Source organism: Gasterosteus aculeatus, chromosome 16 (genome assembly GCF_964276395.1).
Source record: "Gasterosteus aculeatus chromosome 16, fGasAcu3.hap1.1, whole genome shotgun sequence".
Lineage (NCBI taxonomy): Eukaryota > Metazoa > Chordata > Actinopteri > Perciformes > Gasterosteidae > Gasterosteus > Gasterosteus aculeatus.
The window spans coordinates 4,941,283-4,965,017 of NC_135704.1; the positions used below are offsets into that span (position 1 = coordinate 4,941,283).

At 47.8% G+C, this 23,735-nt stretch overlaps 2 protein-coding genes across 2 annotated transcripts; both read left to right on the top strand.

The window, feature by feature from the left end:
• Positions 1-6,088: 6,088 nt before the first annotated feature.
• Positions 6,089-10,982, top strand: LOC120833957 (uncharacterized). The gene is made up of 3 exons (XM_078091409.1): positions 6,089-6,265; positions 6,367-6,949; positions 10,198-10,982. Exons 1-3 carry the CDS (start codon positions 6,224-6,226, stop codon positions 10,233-10,235), a joined length of 663 nt encoding a protein of 220 aa, XP_077947535.1. The 5' UTR covers positions 6,089-6,223; the 3' UTR covers positions 10,236-10,982.
• A 9,539-nt stretch (positions 10,983-20,521) lies between these two features.
• On the top strand, positions 20,522-23,430 carry twist2. Its single transcript, XM_040202554.2, has 2 exons — positions 20,522-21,282; positions 22,998-23,430. Exon 1 carries the CDS (start codon positions 20,756-20,758, stop codon positions 21,248-21,250), a length of 495 nt encoding a protein of 164 aa, XP_040058488.1. The 5' UTR covers positions 20,522-20,755; the 3' UTR covers positions 21,251-21,282; positions 22,998-23,430.
• Positions 23,431-23,735: the final 305 nt, after the last annotated feature.

Genomic DNA, 23,735 nt, shown 5'->3' on the forward strand with positions numbered 1-23,735 from the left:
CTGCAACTGTCAACTGGCAAATCAGCTTCTCACGGAAACCAGACGTTTAATTGTTCTCAGATGCTAAAGCCTTTGGTGTGAGCAGTAATGTGTGACTTTGTTTAGGCCGGATTAATTCAGGGCCATTGATTAAGAACGCTTGTGTCCCTCCTCAGCTTGAGGTCTGAGGGGTTTAGAGGGCAGATGAGGGCAAGGTTTTAGGGAAGATAGAAGCGAATTATTGTGCATTGTTACCCTCCCTATTAGCAGTAATCACTGTTAGCAATAGTAATAGTATTACTGTTTCTGTAAACCGTTAATGTGGTAGGTTCTGGTCTTTGATCTGCCCAGATCAAGTCATATGTCATTGGGAGGGAAATTTCCCTCATCTGCTTTCTATAAAACTAAACCATACACACTTGATACAGCAGGATCAATGCAGACGCTTACTGAGAACATTACATTACACATTTTGAAGAACAAAGTTAAGTCAAGTTTTGTTTTGTTTTGAACATTGGATCAGCAGTTTTTAGAGACACTGGATAATAAACTGCTGATCGAGTGATACATTTGTGATAAACTCCAACTGTTTCTCAGTCTTAGTCTTAACCCTTTGACATGAACACCAGCTTCAGACATCAGAATGCTCGTCATGCACACCCTCTCACATTGCCGGCCACTGTAGATCGTTTGAGCCTGAGCTGAAAGCAAGACTTTGGTTGAAAACAAGTTGTGACATGAAACTCTATCCCCGGCCCACGTGTCCCGCTAGCATTTGCTGGATGAGTCAAAAACTCAGTCCATCAATTCTTGATTGTTCCCCAGTCAGTTTGTAGTTTTACCTTCAAACCTGACCATGTGACCCAGCTGCTGTGGACCTGTTTTAATCTCCAGGGCGCCTCTGTGCAGTTGTTATTCCTCTACAGTCCGCAGGTTTGGCTACACTGTGCCAACAGCTTGGGGAAAAATAATAGAGCCATCATTATTCTTTCAGATGGGAGCTGTTTGGAAGGTTCTCAGCATAGTGCACCCCTTCTCTTTCCTCACTTTAGAGTCATGGCAAGAGCAGCAATTTCCTCCTGGTTGGGATGTTTTTGTCATATGACAGTTGAGTCCAATAAAGTATAACGTCCAACTGCGCTTCTTTGGCATATACAATATCTGTTTCTGGTCCATATATATTTAATGATATGTTGATGGATTACTTGTTATGAAATAGTATACAGACTAAAAAAATAGTTGTTAAAGAAATGAATCCAACTACGGGTGTGAAGAGCGTGGTGGGTGAAAGCTTAGCTGGTGGAAACAAACAGCGTCCTTTCCATTCAGAATGTGAACCGTTCCAATGAGTGTGGCCTGTATGATACTCCACCATAGGCCTGATTGGTCACAACATTTCATACTAAAATGGATAAGAGTAAAGTTTCATTACATAAAAAAAAATAAAAAGCTTAATTAATTAATTTGAAAAAAAAGACGCACTCCCAAATTTTTGTTTGTTGAAAACGTATATAAAAGAAGTGGACGTAGTCGGCCAGCCATTGGTTTGTGCACCGTAGATTATGAGACTTTGCATTTTTGTTTTTTTGGCCATCGCCACGACACGAGGAGCTGACGTTAAGCCCCACGAACGCAGAATAAGAACAATTTTGTCACAATTGCAGGTGAAGGAAATACAAAATGTTTGAAATACTGAAATGCTTTAATTCACTTTTTAAGAGTTCGATAAGAAGATTGATACGACCCTCAAACCTAAACATGAGGTTAAAACAGGAGTCAGCAACATGGCTCATGTCAAGACTCCGTGAAGACGCTGCAGCCTGCCAAGAAATACTCCACAATATAATGGCCTCTGCCATTTAGAAGTGCTGCTGGATAGATGTTGTTATTGCTGCTATTTCTCAAAATAGTTGAATCTATCAGAACAAGTAGGAACTATTGATCACGAGAAATCCAAATGCAACTGTAAAATGAAAAAGAAGAAAAAGCAAACAAGCCTTTGTTGTCTATCTATTGCACATCCTGTATCTGTCTCCCTACTGAGGCTGCTGCAACACCCCAATTTACACCATGAAGGATCAATAATTTGGCCACATTTCCTCACTCAATTTAATGAGAAAACCTTTAACTGGTACTGTGACCGTCTATCTCTCTATCTATGCAGAAATGAATTCATCTAGCAGAGATAAATGGAAACGGCACTTGTCACATTCTTCTTTCACTCAGGATTTGTCCCATCAAAGACGCTGAGCATCTGTCAGCGGAGGGAATAAAGCATTCATGCTACCAGAAGAAAATCATTGGATGATCAAATAATCACCTGGCTAAATATAGAGTGACATTGGAGATCTCTTGATGTCTCCGAACACTCAACAACATATTCACCATCTGTCCTGGGGGACAGATTGGTGTTTGTTGGACACATCAGTGTCCGGCTACACTTGTTTGGGGTCCTCCAGGCTTTATACTTCCTCAGTCATGTTTACCTGCATAGCATACTATATTATTTTCTGCAATATCTACAAACTACGCTACATTCATTTCCGTAGACCTGAGGCGGGACGTGAGCCGGCTGGACGACGTCATCAGGGTTGTCTCACCTGTAATATCTTGCTGTCACTCATTAGAGAAATGTCTTGCCCCTTGCTGGTTTGATTGTTACATTGAACTGCTCCTGTCACCAGGATATTATTGTAGTCATGGAAACCATTTCTTTTCTTAGTGGACCTGAAAGTTGAAATGGACATTTAATGGGTTGAGTGAGTTTCATTGTCCTTGAGCTCTGGAAATCTGCTTTAAAAAAAAAACAGTTTAAAATTCAAAATGAAGGGAACATTTTTTACTTTTGAAGGGAACCTCCATCTTTTGCAGCGTGGTGATTTATTTTTTGGGGAATGGTATTGACATCTGGTGCTCTGCAGGTGTCGCCACGATGATTTCAGTCTACGCATTCCTACAGATCAGTCCTCACATGGGCTCTGCGACCCTGCAGCGCATTCCTCAAGGACACACACCAAAGGTCTCATAACGAATGCACGGTTTGGGATTAATGAATATAATGGTGGTATGAAGGAGGCGATGATATGATGTGCACACATATATTGTAATATTATCGAAATACCACCTGTTGTCACGCACTGTATACACACCCATGCTCCAAACTGATGTGTTTCTATCAAGCAAAGCGCTCTAATACATCTTGAGGCTCAAGCTGCCCCAAAGAGACGGCTGGTGCCCCCAGAGTGGTGTTTGCATGAGGCCCACTTTATGACCATGATGCTTTTTCCAGACCAGTGCTCGGCCTGAAATGCAGACAGAAATGGGCCGGGAGCCAATAAGCTGCTGCTTAACTTTAAGGATCAGAATCGGAATTTCTTTGGCAGGCCTTTTAGAAGTACCTGAGTTTGTATTTAGCAGCGTCACACAATGTGTCGTCGCCCAGAAGATGCCATAAACCGACCGACGGTACCCCAAACCCCAAAAGGTCTCGCATGCAGGAGAGATTTGCACGCAATCATTCGAGGCATTTCCTGCATCATTTTCTCTTCAGCTGACTGGCGTGCGCTTTGAAGCTCATTGCCTTACAGTAATGCTGAATGTAGCCTACCGTTAATTACAGGTAGAGGCCTGAGGCTATCCGAGTCCTAATCTGTGGTCAAGGATAACTGCCGCTCTGAGCTATCGCTTCAATGTGCCGTGACACGCTAATGGCTCAGTCCCAGTGGACATCAAAGAGCAGTTTGTGGCCGGTGCTGAAGATTACACCACGCGGCTGCCATGCTTTTCTCTCACAGCAGCCAAGGCAGATCCCATGGTTTCACAACCGAGATGTGTATCAGCCTTGTGGCCAAGAAAACAAGACGTGCGTCACCAAACAGAACCCTGAAATGTTCTGTGTCCTGTCTTAAGAGCTTTTTGTGGAAATCCAAGTTTGTGTGTTACATTTCTTAGGATTGGGTCAAAGGAGACCTCAGTAAACATGCATGTGTGTTTGTTTTCATGTATGTGTGTGGGTCTGTGTGAGAGAGAGAGTGTGTTAGAGAAAAAAGAAAAATAAATGAAAAGTGCGAGCGAGGTTTGAACATTATAATGTATCTTGGCACCTCCTCTGAAAAGAGTTAAGCAACACAGCAAAGTAATTTGTCGGAAATGACACAAGCCCCGTGTGAGCTAACACAGTGTAATCCGCCCAAATATGTCACTGATTTAAAATCATAACATTGTACAGGACATGAAACAGCAGGTGCGGATCAATCGCGATGCGTTTGATTTACAGTCAACGTGCTTGTTTTCCACTCAGTAACCCCCAGGTGGGAAACAGCTTCGAACCCCACGCTCCGTAATTGCGAGCATGTGGCCTCGCGCAGCGTCCAAGGCCCTCTGGCATGTCCACGGCGGTCTTGACTTTTTTTTTTAACAGCATGTCCATTGGAGGAGCACAGATTGGTGCCGCAGTGTAGTCTGCATGTCACCCATCGACTCAACGGTATAACAAGCACACACAAGACAACGTCTCCACGCCACGGTAGGGAGATGAAAAAGCCGGATGTCGGCGGCTCGGTTTGTCTCTCTGTTTGTACTTTTCCCTCACTCCTTTCAAACTGGCTGAAGGGGCTGCTTATCGCTCCTCTCGGGCCCTCCGGCCCCCTTCAATGGTCCCATAAACAATGAGAGCGGATCTGAATGTGACAGGCGCGTTCTCTTCAGCCCGGACCAAACCCAACCGAGGGCCGTCAGCTGGGGGGGGAGCCGGCGCTGGCAGCCGGCGCTGGCAGCCGGCGGGCAGCCGGTGCTGACAGCGACCCGCTGCCCTCTCAGCGCAAGCTGCTCGCGGAGGTAATGCGCATGTAAAGTTAATGCGACGACGCCTTCATCCCAGAATTGATCATTTTAGCCACAGCAAACAACTTCGTTTGGTGCCTGATTTACACGCCGAACGGGTTGACGGACTTTTGGACAGAGTTGGAGACGAGACGCTGATGGGCGAGATTACACAGCACGCATTAATCAGGATGTTGTCCTTTCTGATTTCGCCTTAATGAGTTAATTAAACTGTGGGGCGGAAAAGGGGGGTTAGAGCAACAGTGGAACTGAAGGTTCATTAACTTAAGAAAAGTAACCGCAACTTTCATGTGTGTTCCTGAAACAAACAGTGACGTCCCTGCTGGGAAATCAAACCCACACGAATGACGATGGGATTGTGACCTTCACATTGTTCCCTCCACAAAGAAAAAAACTCGCCTGTGCGTCATGTTCAAAGAAACATTCAGGATCCATCACATCTGCAACTATTTAGGGAGAATGAATTATTTCAGTGTTTAAACTTGGGTACAGCTAACACCTTAGGGGAGGAAAATCAAATGGGACCAACAGGCCAGGAAATGTGCGCCAGGGGACTTTTGTCAATCTCGATCTCCCCGGATCGGTCTGGATGAATCCGGTGAGATCAGCTGCTGCTGTAAACAACACTCCGCAGCTGAAGCCGCCACGTGTTCACTGCCACAGGCAGACCCCCTTTGAGTCCGCGTCCTGGAGGACTTTGTCATATCAGAACCACGTGCCCGCCAACACGCAGCCTTTTTGAATCAGCGCGCGGCTCTCCGTGCAAACCTCGAAGGAAGAACTCGCTTATCGGACTCCCCTGCATACGCACACGCTACGCACACGCTAACGCACACCCGTCATTACAGAGCGCATCCTCGCCTTGGTTTGCCATTTATTCATCATGTCATTTGCAAAATAGGACGATTTTACTGTGGCTGCTAGACCTAAATTATGTGGGAAAATCTGTGTTGATGCTGCTGGGATGTTTGCTCAGGTCGCTGAAGCGTCACAATACGCGTCTAATAAACCCCGTTAGCATCTTCCATTTTGAATAACAAAGAGAGTCCGCGTGTTTCTGACAGTAGTGATTGTTACAGATAAAACAGTCCCATTCAGAAGGCACCGGGTTTGCGCGGCCTGCTGCGCCATGATGCTCGCCACAATCCCCTCAACGTCTGCTAAATACTGAGTGTTTTTTGTCAATATTAGCGGGACTACTTGAGGGGAAGTTTATAATTGGACACGTGTTTCCCCCGCTTTTTTGTCGTTTGGAGATCAACTGATTCCATTGTAATACGTTTTTAAAGCAATGAGCGATCCACAAGGAGGGGTAAAGTGTTCTTAAGAGCTCCCTTTCAGCCTTTACAAATGGCCAGAGCAACCCGCAGAGCAGCACGGAGGCCCTGGAAGTATTTAATCCATGAGATGTGTCAAACAGCGGCAGAGATTCAGGCACATGCAGGTAAGCAGTTGGTTTGAGAAGTAACGACGCACACTGCCCTCCGTCGCTCAGAGACTGGGGAAGAACCGGGCTCATTTCATTTTTGCCTTTACGATTTATAGACAATGGAGGATATGCTTTTTGACTTCGACCAGGATGGCGCAAAGGATTTTGCATTTTGGGGACAAATGGACCAAAACTTCCAGTTTCAGAGCCAGCTGGACAACTTCCTGCTGGACTACAGCACGGCCGCCGGCCAGCTCTCCCCCTGGTCCTCCCTGGGGAGTCAGTCCATGTTCCCCGACGCGCAGCTGACCTTCACCGACCTCGACGTGCAGTCCCCGGGGGCGGACGTGTGCACAGAGGGAGAAGGCTCCTCCATGGACGACCCCCTGGAGGTGACCAAGCACAGGGCGCGGCGGATGGTGACCCATCACCCCTACAAGGTGCAGCGACACGCCGCCAACATCCGGGAGAGGAAGAGGATGCTGAGCATCAATTCCGCCTTCGAGGAGCTGCGGTGCCACGTGCCCACGTTCCCCTATGAGAAGCGGCTGTCGAAGATAGACACCCTGCGGCTGGCCATCGCCTACATTGCCCTGCTGAGAGAGATCCTCGTGTCGGGCTGCGACCCCAAGTCCTACGTAGACGAGTGCATGAAGAGCGGCTACAAGAATCACACCAACGCCATCTGGAACACCAGCGGTGAGCTGATCACCCTCGTTAGCTCACAATCCAGCTGTGATTACCTGATGACTGAGTGGCTTCACGTGCAGATGAGGTCGAGGTAATCTTATGGCCAGCTAATTTAGATATGTTGGTCAGAACTGTCAAGGTTGCTGGGTGGAAGGCAGGACTCAGACGCAGAGTTGTCAGGAAACACAAAGGACTTTAATAGTCAAAGGTCAAAAATCCAAGGGGGCAAAAACACACAGGCATGAACTATGGGTATCCAAGACAAAGACAGGACATGCGTGGCTAAAGACAATGACGCGACAAGTGACACAAGAGACACATGGCTTAAATACACAAGGGAGGTGCAGGTGATTGGACACAGGTGGAAACTATTAGACGAACACAGGGGATGACGAGACTAGGCAGGAAGTGAAGTTACCCGGGGACACGAGTGGCAGAAAACTACAAAATAAGACAGGAAGTGAACCACACCGTGACAGTACCCCCCCCTTAAGGGCCGAATTCCAGACGGCCAACACTAGAGCGAACAAGGGGTGGGTGGGGAGGGAAACCAGAGACGTTGGTCGGACCACCCGGGAAACTCTGGCGGGCGGCCCGGCGGGTGGCCAGACGAGCGGGGAGCCTCTGGGGGTCGGCCCGGCGGGTGGCCAGACGAGCGGGGAGCCTCTGGGGGTCGGCCCGGCGGGTGGTCACCAAGCCGGCTCCGGAGCGGCGACTGCAGGGCACGGAACGTCTCTAGAATGGCAGGCTCGGGGACACGGGAAACCTCCGGGGTCGGCGGCGGCAGCTCGGGGACACGGAACACCTCCGCGGTTGTCGGCGGCGGCAGCTCGGGGACACGGAACACCTCCGCGGTTGTCGGCGGCGGCAGCTCGGGGACACGGAACACCTCCGCGGTTGTCGCCGTCGGCAGCTCGGGGACACGGAACACCTCCGCGGTTGTCGCCGTCGGCAGCTCGGGGACACGGAACACCTCCGCGGTTGTCGCCGTCGGCAGCTCGGGGACACGGAACACCTCCGCGGTTGTCGCCGTCGGCAGCTCGGGGACAGGGAACACCTCCGTAGTCGGCTCCAGCTCGGGGACAGGGAACACCTCCGTAGTCGGCTCCAGCTCGGGGACAGGGAACACCTCCGTAGTCGGCTCCAGCTCGGGGACAGGGAACACCTCCGTAGTCGGCTCCAGCTCGGGGACAGGGAACACCTCCGTAGTCGGCTCCAGCTCGGGGACAGGGAACACCTCCGTAGTCGGCTCCAGCTCGGGGACAGGGAACACCTCCGTAGTCGGCTCCAGCTCGGGGACAGGGAACACCTCCGTAGTCGGCTCCAGCTCGGGGACAGGGAACACCTCCGTAGTCGGCTCCAGCTCGGGGACACGGAACACCTCCGTAGTCGGCTCCAGCTCGGGGACACGGAACACCTCCGCAGTCGGCGGCGGCTCAGCCCCCCCCATAACCCACCCCATAGCCCCCCCCTCAAGGGCCGGATCCCAGACGGCCCTCAAATCACCAACGGGAGGGTGGGAGAGGACCATGGGATGGGAGGGAGGGAGCCTGAGTCTCGGAGCGGGGACTGGGGGCGTCGGGGTCATGGCTGAGAGTCTCGGAGCGGGGACTGGCCGAGTCGGGGGCATGGAGCGTGGCGCCGGAACTGGTCGGGTCGGGGGCATGGAGCGTGGCGCCGGAACTGGTCGGGTCGGGGGCATGGAACGTGGCGCCGGAACTGGTCGGGTCGGGGGCATGGAACGTGGTGCTGGTACCGGGGGCATGGATCGTGGCGCTGGCTCGGGGGTCGGGGACATGGATCGTGGCACTGGCTCGGGGGTCGGGGACATGGATCGTGGCACTGGCTCGGGGGTCGGGGGCTTGGGTCGGGAGGCCGGGACGGGAATCTGCTGCGGCCCAGCGCGGGACATCTTGCGCTGCGACCGAGCGGGGTCGGGACGACGCTGCGGCCCAGCGCTGGACATCTTGCGCTGCGACCGAGCGGGGTCGGGACGTCGCTGCGGCCCAGCGCTGGACATAGTGCGCTGCGGCCGAGCGTGGGGAGCATAGGTGGCCTGTAGTCGGACCGCAAGGTCCATTACCCGCTCCCAGTGCGAATCGCCGCCAGACGACCACGAAATGGTCTCCTCCTCTGGGGACCATGTGGGGGGCGGCGGATGGTGACCCAGATGCCTACTGAGGGCTCCAGATGGGGAGACGGAGTAGTACAAGTACCCAGCTGGAACCCCCGGGAGGACCGTTCCCCCACTACGGGCAGCCCGCTGGAGACTCCGTGGACCGCCCATTGCCAGACGGGTTCCCCTGAACTCGTCCAAGGGAAAAAACTCTGCTGAGTCCTTTCTTGGTCGCGTCATTCTGTCAAGGTTGCTGGGTGGAAGGCAGGACTCAGACGCAGAGTTGTCAGGAAACACAAAGGACTTTAATAGTCAAAGGTCAAAAATCCAAGGGGGCAAAAACACACAGGCATGAACTATGGGTATCCAAGACAAAGACAGGACATGCGTGGCTAAAGACAATGACGCGACAAGTGACACAAGAGACACATGGCTTAAATACACAAGGGAGGTGCAGGTGATTGGACACAGGTGGAAACTATTAGACGAACACAGGGGATGACGAGACTAGGCAGGAAGTGAAGTTACCCGGGGACACGAGTGGCAGAAAACTACAAAATAAGACAGGAAGTGAACCACACCGTGACAAGAACATAATCATAACCCGAACATAATCAATCAGCAATGTATTATTTCTAAAGAACATCAGTCTTGACTCATACAGGTTTTTGCTAAATGTTTGCAAAATAGACTGGCTACTTTCCTCTCTGAATATTGGAGAACATATTGTTTACTAGATGATTCACTGAATTCATCTTCACATATATGGATGATATATATTGGATGTCATGAAACCCTAATAGAGGTTTTCAATGAACACACAGTGATCTCAGACTAATGCTGTGTGTTTTCTGCACACTCTTACCCCTGAGCGCGGTACCATCAGGCATCTTTCAACTGAAAGCTCATTTCACTGAAACACAATTACCTGGATTCTTACGGCCGCCGCGCTCTTAACTAATTCTGTGGGAATCTGCCTCTTCGTGGCGCTTTTCAGGAGTGAGTGTGCCCCCCCATCAGCCGCCCCCCCCCTCCCCCCCGCCCCTCAGACCCAGGACTTAAACAGTCATTAAAATGTAACAAAACTTATGTGTTTGTCCTGCTTTTGTCTCGCTCTGCCCCCCGTGCTCCCTTTCCCCAGACCTGACGGCCCGCCTCTCTTGGATAAAGTGGGATTAACTGAGGAACGTGGGGCACCCCGAGCGTGGCCATGGCGGCGGGGAGGAGGCTCAAGTTTGTTTCACGCTCTCTCTACGGGGTCGACGGATCGACATCTGCAGACTTCTCATCGGGTCACACACCTCAGGCTTTTCTCAACCTCGACCCACTCCTTCCGCCTCCGGGGCTTTTAATATTCTAATTTATTGTTGACTGGTAATTGAGAGCCATTGTTTCTGCTGTTTGGGGGGGGGGAAGAGGGTTGGCATTGTTTGCCCAATTGGATGGGTGGCACTTGTCCCGGAGTGAGGGAGAGCGATGGGGGGGGGCACACTGGCACGGGTCTGAATGGACTTTCTAAAGGGCTCATACTTCTGCATGTAGCGCTGAAGTGTTGTCTGGACTCCGCCTCATTAGTCTGCCAGCCGATGTGTTAAAAAGAGCCTTGATCATGTAAATGAGACAATGGGCGTGAGAAGCAGATCCGTGCAACGTCTTTTAGCGCGTCAGGTGCTGATTCCAAACACGCCATGGAGGCTAGTGGCGTACTGCGCGTTTCATTTGTCGTCTGCTGTATTATTTATTTATTTATTCGTCATTTTTGTTATTTATGACTGTTGTACTACCTTGGATGTGTCTTCCAACCAACTGTGATTATTTATTGTTCTGTCGTTTGGGATTTACTGTCCATTTGAAACCTGTGAAAGTCTATCTGTGTATTTGTCAACATTGATCTCTACTCGGGATCATAAAAAGCTTCTTTTCCCACAACTTATCCAGTTCATTTGTGGTCGATTCACCGTTTCAATAGTACATCACCTCTCTGCCTCCCTGATATCTTTTTGTGTTCGCTTTACAGATGACTCAAAAGCTCTGATATCTATTCAAACCAGAAGGCCACGTTTGACCAAACACCTCATAAATGTAGTGAAGACTTCAGAGCTCAGCGAGTCCAGACGGAGCGCTTTGCTCTCCACACAACCAGGATCAGTGAGGAATGTTACAGGTGTCATTCCTCAGAGGTGAGCTCTATTCCAAGCCTCAAACTACCGCTGTGCCGATGATGGATGGACCGCTGGTACAAATTGAGAAAACACTCAGTCTCTGTTGCCGTGACAGGACACAGACTCTTCATGTAGAAGCTGGGGGACAGAAAACCTTTAACCAAACAGTTCCAATGTTTCTTATATTTACCTATATCATCATTTTGTTATTGTCCTGACTAGCGGCATGGCAGGCAGAGTGGATATGCTGGTAATTCAAAATTAGCTCTAAACACAAAATTTAGATCATCATTATTTTTCAGGTACTGTACATGGTTATAAACCAAAGTATTGGATAATCTGTTGCTCCCGTTCTCACCCCCGACTCATCAAATACAGACGTTTGAGCTCCGCACTCTCTGCACACAAAATAATGCTTTCTACTTGCTCCAATGGAAACCCAGCTGCTTCGCTATTAGTTGGTAAGTCAGCATAATGTGTGAGGTATTCTAATACCGGTGTCTGGGAGGTGGATGGTAAACCAATTACAACACTGTTTTCCTGTCTTGAGTGAAACTGAAAGCGATTATTGACCCTTTGTCTTGAGAGTTCTGAGTCAGTCCAGTTATACATCGAACTCTCTCTTTTGCTAAATCTGACTAAATGACTTTGTGACTCTGTGAAGACGGTTGTGAATTTAGGAAGAAAATGACGTCAAAAACTAGAGCTGTTCCTAGAGCATCATAGTTTGAATTTTGACCTAGCGTTGTTGCCAAATTTCATGGACATCCATTGAGAAAGAAAATCAAGCAGGAAAAGTCAATAGGATTCATCCATTGGGCACAATATATTTTTTTGCAAAATGCAACGGCAATCCATTGAATAGTAATTGAGACTCACAAACCTCAAATTGTCTATCAGAAGTATCAGTATCAGACAGTCAGTTGTACGTCCTGTAACGATCCATGACTATCCGTTTTTACTCTATGAGGATGTAAAGCACAAAGAGAAGATGAAAAGTGGTTATTTGTGTTTCATCTGGGTAGTTTCTCCCTGCAGCCCACAGATGCTGCTCCAGCGCTGCAGGTTTATATGTGTAAAACAGGTAAAGGGTCCACAACTCCTCTTCTACACGTAAACGTAGGGCCAGTAATGGAGCCCTGAGGAGATAATTAAGAAATAACCCAGTTACGAGATGCACACCACGTCCACACGGACTGAATTCCTGGTTCGGGGGGGTTTCGTCACGGTAAATAAAAAATGGCTCCCTAGTTGTTCTAGAAACCGAATGAATGCAGCATCAAATATGTTGCCTATTAGTACTCAGCAAAAGGGTAATAAAATGAAATTGGATCGGTGGATTCTAGAGAAGAAAAGCTGTCCTATTGTCCGTGTGTGTGTGTGTGAGCGTGCTCAAACACTTCAGTGACTCCCTGCTCCTACAGGTGCTTACAGATGTTGCGGTGACTCCGTCTACACACCTGTTTGATGTGAATGCACACAAGGGACCTTGGATTATGTAAGAAACAGGTTGTCCTGAGGAACATGGCTTAGTAAAAGAAATATGTGAAACATAATGTAGAGCAGTTTTCATAGCAGAAGAGCATTACGTGAACTTGCCCACAATAATTATGTCAATGCATTTGATGGAGCCGATGTGGCACTGCGATGCTCAGGGGCCCACGGGTCCCCCTAGTGGCGTTATTTGTTTCCTTTATTCATTCATTTATTCAAGCAGAACATTCTGATTTGTGTCGGAATCAATAGCTTTGAGCTGTGGAAAGATTTGTATCCAGCCTGAAAAATTCTGATATTTGTTGTAGTCTTTTTTTGAACCATTTGTTACAAATGTCCCATAAAACAAGCAGACGTACACATGAGTGCAACAAGAAGTGGAGCAGCATCATCGACCCATCAGCTGTTTTTCGCTGCTCAGGATCACTATTACAATGTGTGTCGCACCACGTTCATTTACATGACGACTCATTTATACACGCAAGTATATTACTCTGACAAATTTAAAGTATGAGCTAAAAGGCTTAATTGGGTATTGTAGAAAAAAACAAAAGGAAATCTGCAGGACAACTGATGAAGCTCATGAGATATGGTTGAAAGCTCTAGAGAAAGCTACAATTGGTTAAACGCAATAATCAGCCATACGTGTAACTATTTATGGATTCAAGTAACCAAATTACATTTAGAAAGTCACCCGGAGATGTGAATCACTCTGAATACCATCCAGATGACACTCAGCCAAGCGGAACATTTTGGGGGCCAGAAAGAGGAAGACTCCTCCAGTCTGTGGGCCGCATCAGGCGTCCTCTATATTTGTGGGGAGGTAGTTTATTGATTTAACATCCGGCAGACTCACCGCGGACAAACAGAGCGAGGCCGCGCTGCCATCAGCCGGCAGTGTGTTTATCGTGCTGGTGTAGACGTGGAGTCCTGCACTTGTAAATACAATTAGTGCATCACATCCTGTTGGAGCAATGTAACGCTCTGGGTGCAGGAGATGTGAAACAGCCCTGTTGAAGGGTCAAACACGTGTCAATTTCAAGTCTCTTGGCTAAAAGTTGACACCAAAACGTAACATGACAGCTCACGAGGTGTTCTTTTTTAAATGCTCGTGTGAATGCACACTGTCCCCTTTCGTTCTCCTCTTTCCAGTCTGAATCTCATGTAATTTATGAATTTAAAATGGTCAAAATATGTGATGATATGGTATCGTCCCCATGGACATCACTTAGTCCAAAGAAGAGACAGAAATGAGGCTGCTAGAGACAGTGAGAGACGGACAAATACCGTCTCCTGGTCCGTGCAGGGCCGTGATCTTTAGCGTTGCCCAAACTGATTTAAATGTACAAGAAATAAGTACCCCAGGCTTGAGGCAAAGCGCTCTTACATCTAAACGGTGTATAGTTTATGTTTCTGTTCCGCTATGTTCAATAAGCTGCATGTGGAACACTGGAAGAGGACTTAAGCACCGGGCACAGGATGGTTTCACATGTTATTATCATCAACATATTTAGGAATAGCACACTGCGCCAGTGCAAACTTTTCTTAGAAGTGAGCTCTTGGGAGTTTTGTTGATAATCCACACACATCTGCTTAGAAATGTCTCTTTCCTTGTGAACGCTAAATTAGGTAAATGAGTTTATCAAAACAGAGAAGAACACAAACACATCCACACAGAAATGCTGCTCGCTCATCGCCATGGTGACCCAGTGTGTTGGCACTTTAATAGCTGTGAAGCTCTAGTTAAATAGCTCACCTGTTTTTCTCATTACAGCTCCTCCTCACGAAAGCCCGCTCAGAGCTAATAACTCAGATCGCAGTGTGTGACGGAGAGATGCGGTGTCGTCTTTACGATGCGTCCCCGGGGGCCTGCGCTCCAGGGCCCCCCGGGCAGCGGGGCCGCGCGTATGAAGCCTTTTCCAGAGGAGCTCGGGAACATTCAATAATTTCCTCCCCGGATTAGAACCGAAGTCCTCCTGGTGCCCACAGCAAACCCGCTTTGTGGAGGGAAATAAACAATCAGCTTTCCAGGCCCGGAGGTGCTGCAGCATGAGCCATGGGGGGGTAATGAAGCCTTCTTTAATGATATAATCTTCTACTGCCACACAGTCCGGCCTTTAACAGAGCAGAGGGTGGTATTGGTGACACAGGTGACATTGAGGGAGTGACAGTGGACTGTAAATGCCCCCCCCCCCCCCCCCCCCCTTACCCATGTTGACATCCGGTGTCTTCACCCTACTCGTCCCAGGCCAATCAGCAGAGCAAACAGCACTACTGTTTGTCCAGCCCTCCTGCGCCGCCTTCCCCCAAAGCTAATCCAGTCTGACGCCGCAGCGGCCCGAGTCCAGCCGGGGCCACCTGGCCGGAGCACTGTGAGCCCGGGCCGAGCGCCGCGCTAACCTCGGCACCAGGGTCACAAGTGCAGCACTAATTGCATTGCGTTATTTGCGCGGCGGGCTGCGAGTGCACAGTCTCTCTGTGGTTTGTTCTGCAAATTTACTCTGACCCCATCAAACAGGCCCCTCCCCTCTCGCTCTTTGGCCGTGGTTAAAGTTCAGATTCTGAAATTCTGGTACGTTCATAATGAATGTAATTGTGTTATAGCCAACATAATTGTGCTGGCAACTCTGCTTTTTGTCAACGTCAAGTCAATGAAGTGCATTGGAGTTGAGGTGAGGGTTGAATTAAAGGTTTGTGTTGAGAGTTTGCTCTTTTTTGGCAAAACTCATAAATAGAATGAAAGAAACTGCATACCGATGTGCACCCCCCACAACTAATCCACGTGTGGGTGTGTGTGTGTGTACATACACAGGGAAGAGAAGGGAATGGTGAGCAGGTCTTGGAGCGGGTCGGCCATTAATCATAGGCGTAGGTGGTTTGGTCCAGCCTCACGTCTACACGGAAACCCAAATTGATCCCACTGTGTAGATCTTGGGGAAAAGGATAAAAGTGGCTTTGGGGGAATACACAAGTGAAATTCTTTGAATGGACATTTTCTCAATGGCTTTGTCCACGTGTTCTCATCCCAACTCGTCACATAATGACACTCACACACGTCAAACTAGAACAGCTACAGTAACCACGTGTTTAGCGCTGTGAGAAACTACTTAGATAAAAAACATTGACGTAGCATAATTGTGCGGAAATTTCACTTTAAACTGGTTAAAGGTTTTTTTCTTGTATCAAACTGTCGAGTTTTATTGTATTTGCGTGAAAGGCCGTTACATGTCACGCAGGCGCAGGCCTCGCCAAGGAAGGCCTCGCCAAGGAAGGCCGCGCCGAAGCACCAGTATTCGCCGACCTGGGAACAGCAGCCGGTTCTTTACGCGGTGATATTTTGCAGCCTCGTTTTGATGAAGAGGTTGGGTTTTGGAACAGGGCTTCCTCACCTAAAAGATCCAGCATGTTGGCCGAGATGGACACAGTGCTGTATATCATGATTCCTGCTCCCCTCACTCATCTCTCATGGGGTGTGAAGCCTCGCAGAGCCGCACTTCAAAGCTTGGCTTGTTCATTGGATGGCCATAACTCTACAGGGCAGCAGGGCAGAGTCAGGTACTGAGCATACAGGTTTCAGGGGGGGGTGGTGTGTGTTGGGTGGAAGGGAGGGGCCTTGTGTACCCCCCTCCATCTCCAGATATCAAAGCGAACCCTGGCAGTGGGGGTCTCAGCCATCCCGGGCTCCTTTCCACACAGGAGACAAAGCAGCAAGCCGCGAGCCTGCATCGTATTAAACAAAGCCTAAATGCTTCAAGCTGTTACACACTCCCCAATGAAACCTCTGTGAACGGGCCCCTAATGCGATTTCAGAAACACCTTGTCATCGGCCCCTGGGGCAGCAGAAAGGAGAAGTGTGGATACATGAATGAATGGGCGCTCGGCGTTACGGAAGAATGGCTCTATGAGTGGAGGTGCCTATGGTTTTATTGCCCAATATGTACCTTTCACCAATATTGCCTGTTGTTCCGCCCACTTTAGAAACCTCTGCTAAATACAGGCCCGTATTCGACGCACCACCTGTGGCTGATAATGTTGAGCGGCCCTTTGGTTATTTCATATACGCTAGAGGAAAGTCTGCGTCTACGCACGTCGGGATGCTGCAACATGAACAAACTTGTAGCATCTAACTATTTTTCATAAGAAAGAAAACAATGCTGGTTCAGTTTGTCCTTTTAAGTAATATGAGTTTTTAAGAGGTTTTTATATAAAGGTGCATGTGCTTTTCATACTATAACTATTTCCACACTATATTCCGACCACCATCGGTTGTCAAGTTCTTCCTTAGAACAGACTTGTGTGTCACATTTTCACAAACCAATGGGCAATAAAACAGACTTAACTTTTGTTTTGGAACTTGATGGCACCAGTACACTTGGGTTTAGTTTAGTTTTTGTTCAGAAAAAAATAAATGTCTTTTAGTTTTACCTCTGGTGAGCATTAACATTTACAAACCATGAAAACATGATAAAGTCCAATGAAAGAAGCAGCTGCGCTGTTGTGTTTGTGATGTTGGACTTTTTTTTTGTCTATTCAGGCATCTATGAAAATATTTTATATTTTATTTTAAGTTACTTTCCTAATTATGGGCACTGCATAATGCTAATGAGTATGAAACTAGCATGTACCATTCAAGTAAGATGAAATGGTTATATTACCTAAGAAACCTTTCAATTCTGCACAATGAGAACCAGCAGCTGGCCCCCTTTCACTGCTTGGATCATCTTGAATCAATTTCTGACACACACACACACACACACACACACACACACACACACACACACGTGCATGTGCATGTATAGAAACACAGATGTACCCAATGCGTTTGATAATCAGGTGATTATGTATACTGTACATGAGTTTAAAGGCCCATCCACACACACATTCACCAGCCGAAATATGCCAGCACACGGGCCATTTCTTCAGATCCCGTCTCCAGGATCATTTGGGGTGAGCCCCGCAAGTGTCTGCAGAAGTGGAAGTCAAGGGTAAGCGATCCTGGCAGGCACATGGACCGCAGAATTCCACTCATCACGACCTCTAACAAATCATCCCTTCCATAACTTCTCTCGCACGTCCGTAACCATCCCCGTCGGATCAAAGGCGGAGGGAGTCGTCACGCCGACGTACATTTGGCCTCTTTCCTCCGTGAGCGTCCTCAGCCGATTCTTCTTTTCTTCCTCTCTCCAGACCTGTTCTTCATCCCTCAGCACCTCTCGGCCTAACTTCCTGTCCGGCGACCGGTGCTTTCGGTTTACGAGGTGCACGTGAAGGCAGAAGGTCGTGCACGCAACAAGGATGTGTTGTCACTGATGTGACAAGCGAGGGGATCTGGGCTTATTAGGACCCGGCCCGGACTCAATGTGGAGCTGCTTTTAAAGGTGTCAGACAAGACAGAGGTACGTCATCTGCCACGCTGGGCTACGGCCTAAGCTCACCTTTGATCTGAGAGGCAGGTCATCGGCCTCTCTCTCTCTCTCTCACTTCATTCTGCGGCCTTTGCCTCTCCGTCTCCCGCTCCATTCATCTCTCTCGCGGGGTTCAAGCGAGAACCACAGAATCCGAGAATTCCTCTGTTCTCTAACAAGCGTTGGGTGGGATGAACATGAATCACTCGCTGACGCGCACAAAGAGCCCTCCAGCCATAAAATCCCTCTAATGGGTTTCCCATCATTTCTATGATTTCACGGACTTTGTTCACCTTCATTTGGTCACGATCAGCAAATCGCGTCGCTGCGTCGAATCTGTTCTCCTCTCTGTTGCTGTCAGCTGTCAATTTAGGAGAAATCGCCCGGCCCTCCAGCCGCCATGTGCGGTGCCCAGGTTGAGTCCGTCCGACTCTCCTCCTTGCATTCATTACCTCAGCGTTCTCATAACTACCAGTGTGTCAACTCCACAGGGGCCTTTTTCTGTCGTACTTACGGCTTCGCCACCCGTTTGAGATACAGAATGTTAACAGCAGCACACTATTCGCCTTCTCATCACGTTGTGCGTATGTCAATTAAATATCCCTTCACCCAAATCAAAGTCCCTCCATATGTGGAGTCTCACTTCTATATTGATATAAATGGAAAAAAGAGCAACTTTGAATGCTTGCTAGTTCCCAGGGGAATCACCGTTCCCCTGGGCACGGAGGCCTCCTGCAGCTGAGCCCGGGAGCAGGAGGTCAGAGGTCAGTGAAGGAAAGGGTGTGTGGGTGTTTGTGTGTGTTCTCTCACGTGTGCACGTTGCTCCTTTCATCCGAACGCGCTGCGCTTATTTCAGCAATACTTTCATATTTTCCCGTGAGAAACATTACCTGCTCTATAAAGATGGAGGCCAGTAGAATGTGACCACACGTTGGACCTGTACTGAGGCCCGCAGGTCGGAATCCACCGCGCTGGTACCGAGTAAAAGTAAAGTGACAGTCAGCATTACCAACGCGAAACACTAAGCAGGCCGAGGTCTACTTTGGGCCGGGGGAGAATTAAAGGTCCCGGTACCAAGGCAGCACTCGTGGGCTTAAACAACGTTGTGCAACTGTGAAGTTCTGCTCCATTTACAGCAAGCGGTCTCCTCACACGGGTAGAGGCCCAGATACACGCTGGAGATACACGCAGTTTGATTATTTTCAGATACTCTTGTTTAACTAAAGTTTTCACTAGAGTGTGAATTTACTAAATTGCCTCCTAATAACGGGCAATTATTTGATAAAATCTGACTGACATTAACAGTTTACGCCTTGTCTCCTTAATAATCTTTTTAGGAACATCCTCCAATGATGTTGGTCAAAGGTTACATGTCTCATTAGAACAGAAATAAATAATGTATTATGTTCATTTATTTCCATTTATTTTGTACAGCCCAACGCGGCGAAGGGCTTCACAATCTGAATAAACACGGCCTCCTGCGGTTTGTAGCGTATACGCATGGTTTCAAGGAAAGTACATTTGACTCAAGGAACATAAATCTTATACAAAAGATCACCATATTTTTGTGAGAAAGCCACAACTATACAGAAACACCAAATGTTCTCCAGGTCAGTCAGCTGATTTGGACAAAGTGTGCACAATGTGGATGAAGTCAGTCGGTAATGTGAGCCACCTGCGCTCTGTGGGGGATACATGACATGACAGATGAAGAGGTGGACCGCTGACAAAACGCATGGAGGAACCGTCCAGAGCTCCTTGGTTAGTTTAAGACTTTCCTGTTTCGCTTCCACATTATAAGAACCGTGGCAGCCGACGGATTTGATTCGATTAAGGATCAAGCAGATATATTTCCACAACTCCGCGTAAATCTCCCATGAGCGCACAGAGAAACATACAGTGCAATAATATTAGTATTTACTGTTTATGGACCAAGTAAAATGCCCTGCAGACACAGCTGAGGTTTCCCTCAAAATGCATACGGGTAGCTCAAGGTTTTGGGACAATATTTTGTGGGAATAATATTAGTATAGACTCTAAACTTTCATACTAATTTCACCAAACCAAATATTAAAGATGATCACCACTAATTGAAGGTAAATATAATAAATCCAATAAAGTTTTAAAAGAGGTTTCACCAGAATTGTGTGTAATCGTTTATTTCATAATTTAATTAATTGTGTTTTCAATACCAGAATGAAGTCAAACCCATAATGAAATCCAATCAAACGAGCACTAAACGAGCGCCCTGCTTTAGTCACGTCCCAGAACACACACGCAACCGACGGGTCCCTCCTGCTCACAGCGGACCGGGACGCACTGACTCCCCCCCTCCCGCCCTACAAAGCCCTCCCCTTCCCCTCCCAGAACTATTTAGCATCTGAACCCGGGATAACGTTTCCAAACGAATTTAAAAGGGAAAAAACCTCCAGGCGCGAGGAGAAGCCTGCCAACACCAGGTTTGCGATCCAGCTTCTCCCGACGCGAGAGGCGCAGAGCGCGAGGCATCCACCAATCACCACCCTCATCTTCTCGGATACCCTCGCTTTCTCCCCCCCCCCCCCCTCCTGTTGCAACCACGGCTTCAAAGGTGGACGGCGCGTTTTCCGCTCTGTCCCTGACTTTCTTCAAGAAAGAAATGGAAGAGGGCTCCAGTTGTCCGGGCTCCCCCGTGGATAGTCTGGGGACCAGCGAGGAGGAGCTGGACCGGCAGCAGAAACGCTTCCCGGCCAAGAGGAGGCAGAGCAAGAAGTCCAGCGGGGACAGCAGCGGCAGCAGCCCGGGCCCGGTCAAGCGGGCCAAGAAGCCCAGTCCGAGCAGCAACCAGTCGTACGAGGAGCTGCAGAACCAGCGGTGCCTGGCCAACGTGCGCGAGAGGCAGCGCACGCAGTCTCTGAACGAGGCCTTCTCGTCGCTGCGCAAAATCATCCCCACGCTGCCCTCGGACAAACTGAGCAAGATACAGACGCTGAAGCTCGCCTCCAGGTACATCGACTTCCTGTGCCAGGTGCTGCAGAGCGACGAGATGGACAACAAGATGTCCAGCTGCAGCTACGTCGCGCACGAAAGACTGAGCTACGCGTTCTCCGTGTGGAGGATGGAGGGCGCGTGGTCCATGTCAGCATCCCACTAGCAGCCAGGGACCTTTGAGGCGACGCCAAAGCGGTGGGTACCACATACTGAAGGGAGGGGACATCTGTGGGGACGGACGAGGGGGCCCATCGTTTCATTCCTGAGATGGACGACGATATATTACGGGATCGCGATATGCGTGTGACGCTCACGGATTATTAAGCTGCACTGTGATCTTGGATAGATATTGAAATGATTAACAAAACGTGCGCAGTAGCCGTGACGTAAAAGCGTTCGAGGGGCACGTGCAGCTCAGTGAGGCCTCAGGACCCCCCCGCCGGGTCGACCCATTCCGCCCATCGGAAAAATGCATTTCCATTTGAAGTTGATTATTGATACATATACTATATATAGAATATTATTGTTTATTTATATACAAAACGACTGATTTTCTCGTGCCGCGCGCAATCGAGAATGCGCCTCGCGGACTAAAAAAATAAACACAACTGTTTTGTTTTCATTTTACGAGAAACGCTTTAAATGGGATATTTGTTATTTCTGTAGCCAGTCCGCATTCAGACGCTCGTAACTGCAGGTAGAAATAAAATAAAAATACACGCGTCTGGGCTCCACCAACACGCAGCTGTATTGAGCCACGCGCCTCGTTTATTCCCACAATCACGCGCTTCGCTGTGCGCAGAGGAACAAGTCGAATACAGCGCGAGACAATAATTAAATACAGTACAAGAGGGCCGCACGCAGGACATCGAGCTGTTGGGATTTGGTCACTTTAAGCAGGTGAGAGCGGACTTTTGTTGGAGTTTGTTTTCACCTTCTCTTGGTAAAAGACACTGTGACGTAACGACCGAATATCCCGCGATTCTTTAGTCTGAGTCTCCGGATTGACAATTATTACAACGTTGTTACAAAATAAAAGCACAGGTTGGAGTAAAGCTGCTTCTTCTCGGGTGGCTTGAAAGAGTTCAAGCTGACGCTGACTGACACTTTGGGTTAGAATAACACGAGCCGGGGTTTGTTTATTGCTCGTGGGCCTGACAGAGCGCCCATCAGCGGGCCTTTGTTGTCCTGTAAACCGGCCCGGTTCCGTGTGGGAGGCCAACGAGCTTCATTACAGGGATTTGTGTAAGCACAGTAAATTAAAAGGGTTTTCAGCTGAATGGAATGTTACAGAAAAAAAACCCGAAACATTGAAGCCTTTGTAACTTTGTATCTCAGAAACTCTCCTCTTCCTTCTCAAAATATGGGGCATGAAGTACCGTGTTCTCTAGGAATAAATTGTCTTAAATCATTTGGTTGCCAGGATTAAAATGGAAAAAGAAAATGAACATCAACATCCACGCGAAGATATTATTCATAAACATGTATAAAAAAAAGGCCTGTGAAAATATAATTAATTGTGACCATATTTAGTCTTTTTTTTTATTTCTTTGACTTTGAACAATGTTGCTCTGAGGAAATCGATTTTATTGTTTCAGTTTGTCCACTAATCCACGGTGATTTTATTCAGGTGCATAAAAACCGTGTGCGTGTTTTCCTCTCTATTTAACTGCAGCTTAAGGGCCACATTTAAAATGCACCATTTTCCTGCTTCTCAGTCACCATGAGGTTTGACTCATTATTGATTCATTAATGACTTCCCACAAGCTATGCAAGTCAGTGAATGTAAAATAATAAAAAATAAATATTAGAAGAAAAAGAAATATCAATAGATTATTATTATTATGATTATGCATGCAGTTAGTTTGCATTTAAATATTGATTATGTGTATCTCTTCTCTCCATTGCAGACTGTTTACTTCTACAAAGTATGAAAACCAAAGGAATTATTGAAGAACCCATCAACCTCAAAGGCCTGGCAGAGAGACGTAATGTGACCTACAAACGCTTTGGAAGTGTGTGTGTGTGTGTGTGCGTGTGTGGATGCAGATTCAACACACGCTTCTGACTCTGCAGCTGTTTGTTGCAGAGACAATATATATATATAAATATATATATTGTTTTTCAAAGACTTAAAACCAAAGTATAAATTTATATAGAAGGAGGCATATTGTACATACCTGTGTAACTACGCCTGTAGTCTGTAAAGGGACCAATGCAATTTTGAGTCATTTGCTGCATGGATTTGTTTCACTGACTTTCTTTATTAAGTCTCCAAAAATCCGTCCGATGTACATTTTTTTGTTTTTGCTTATTTATTAAAACACATATTTTTGAACAAAATATGATTTACATTTAATTTTGTTGTATTCCCTCTGTAGATTTAAATCTGTTACAGTTAGTTTGGTCGATTCAAGTGAAATTTCTGCAGACATTTCATCCAACAAGACAATATTGAAAAAATGAATAAATATCTAGAGCAGATTTAAACAAAGTGTTTTGCTGGTTCAGGTTATGGTTGCTCGATTGAAAAGTGCATCGTAACATTTTCTTTTCACTGGGTGTGTAAATCTCCCCCTTTCTTTCTCCCCCTTCTCCTAGTTATGGAAAGAAAACACCGACTTAAAAAAAAGAAGAAAAACGGTCAT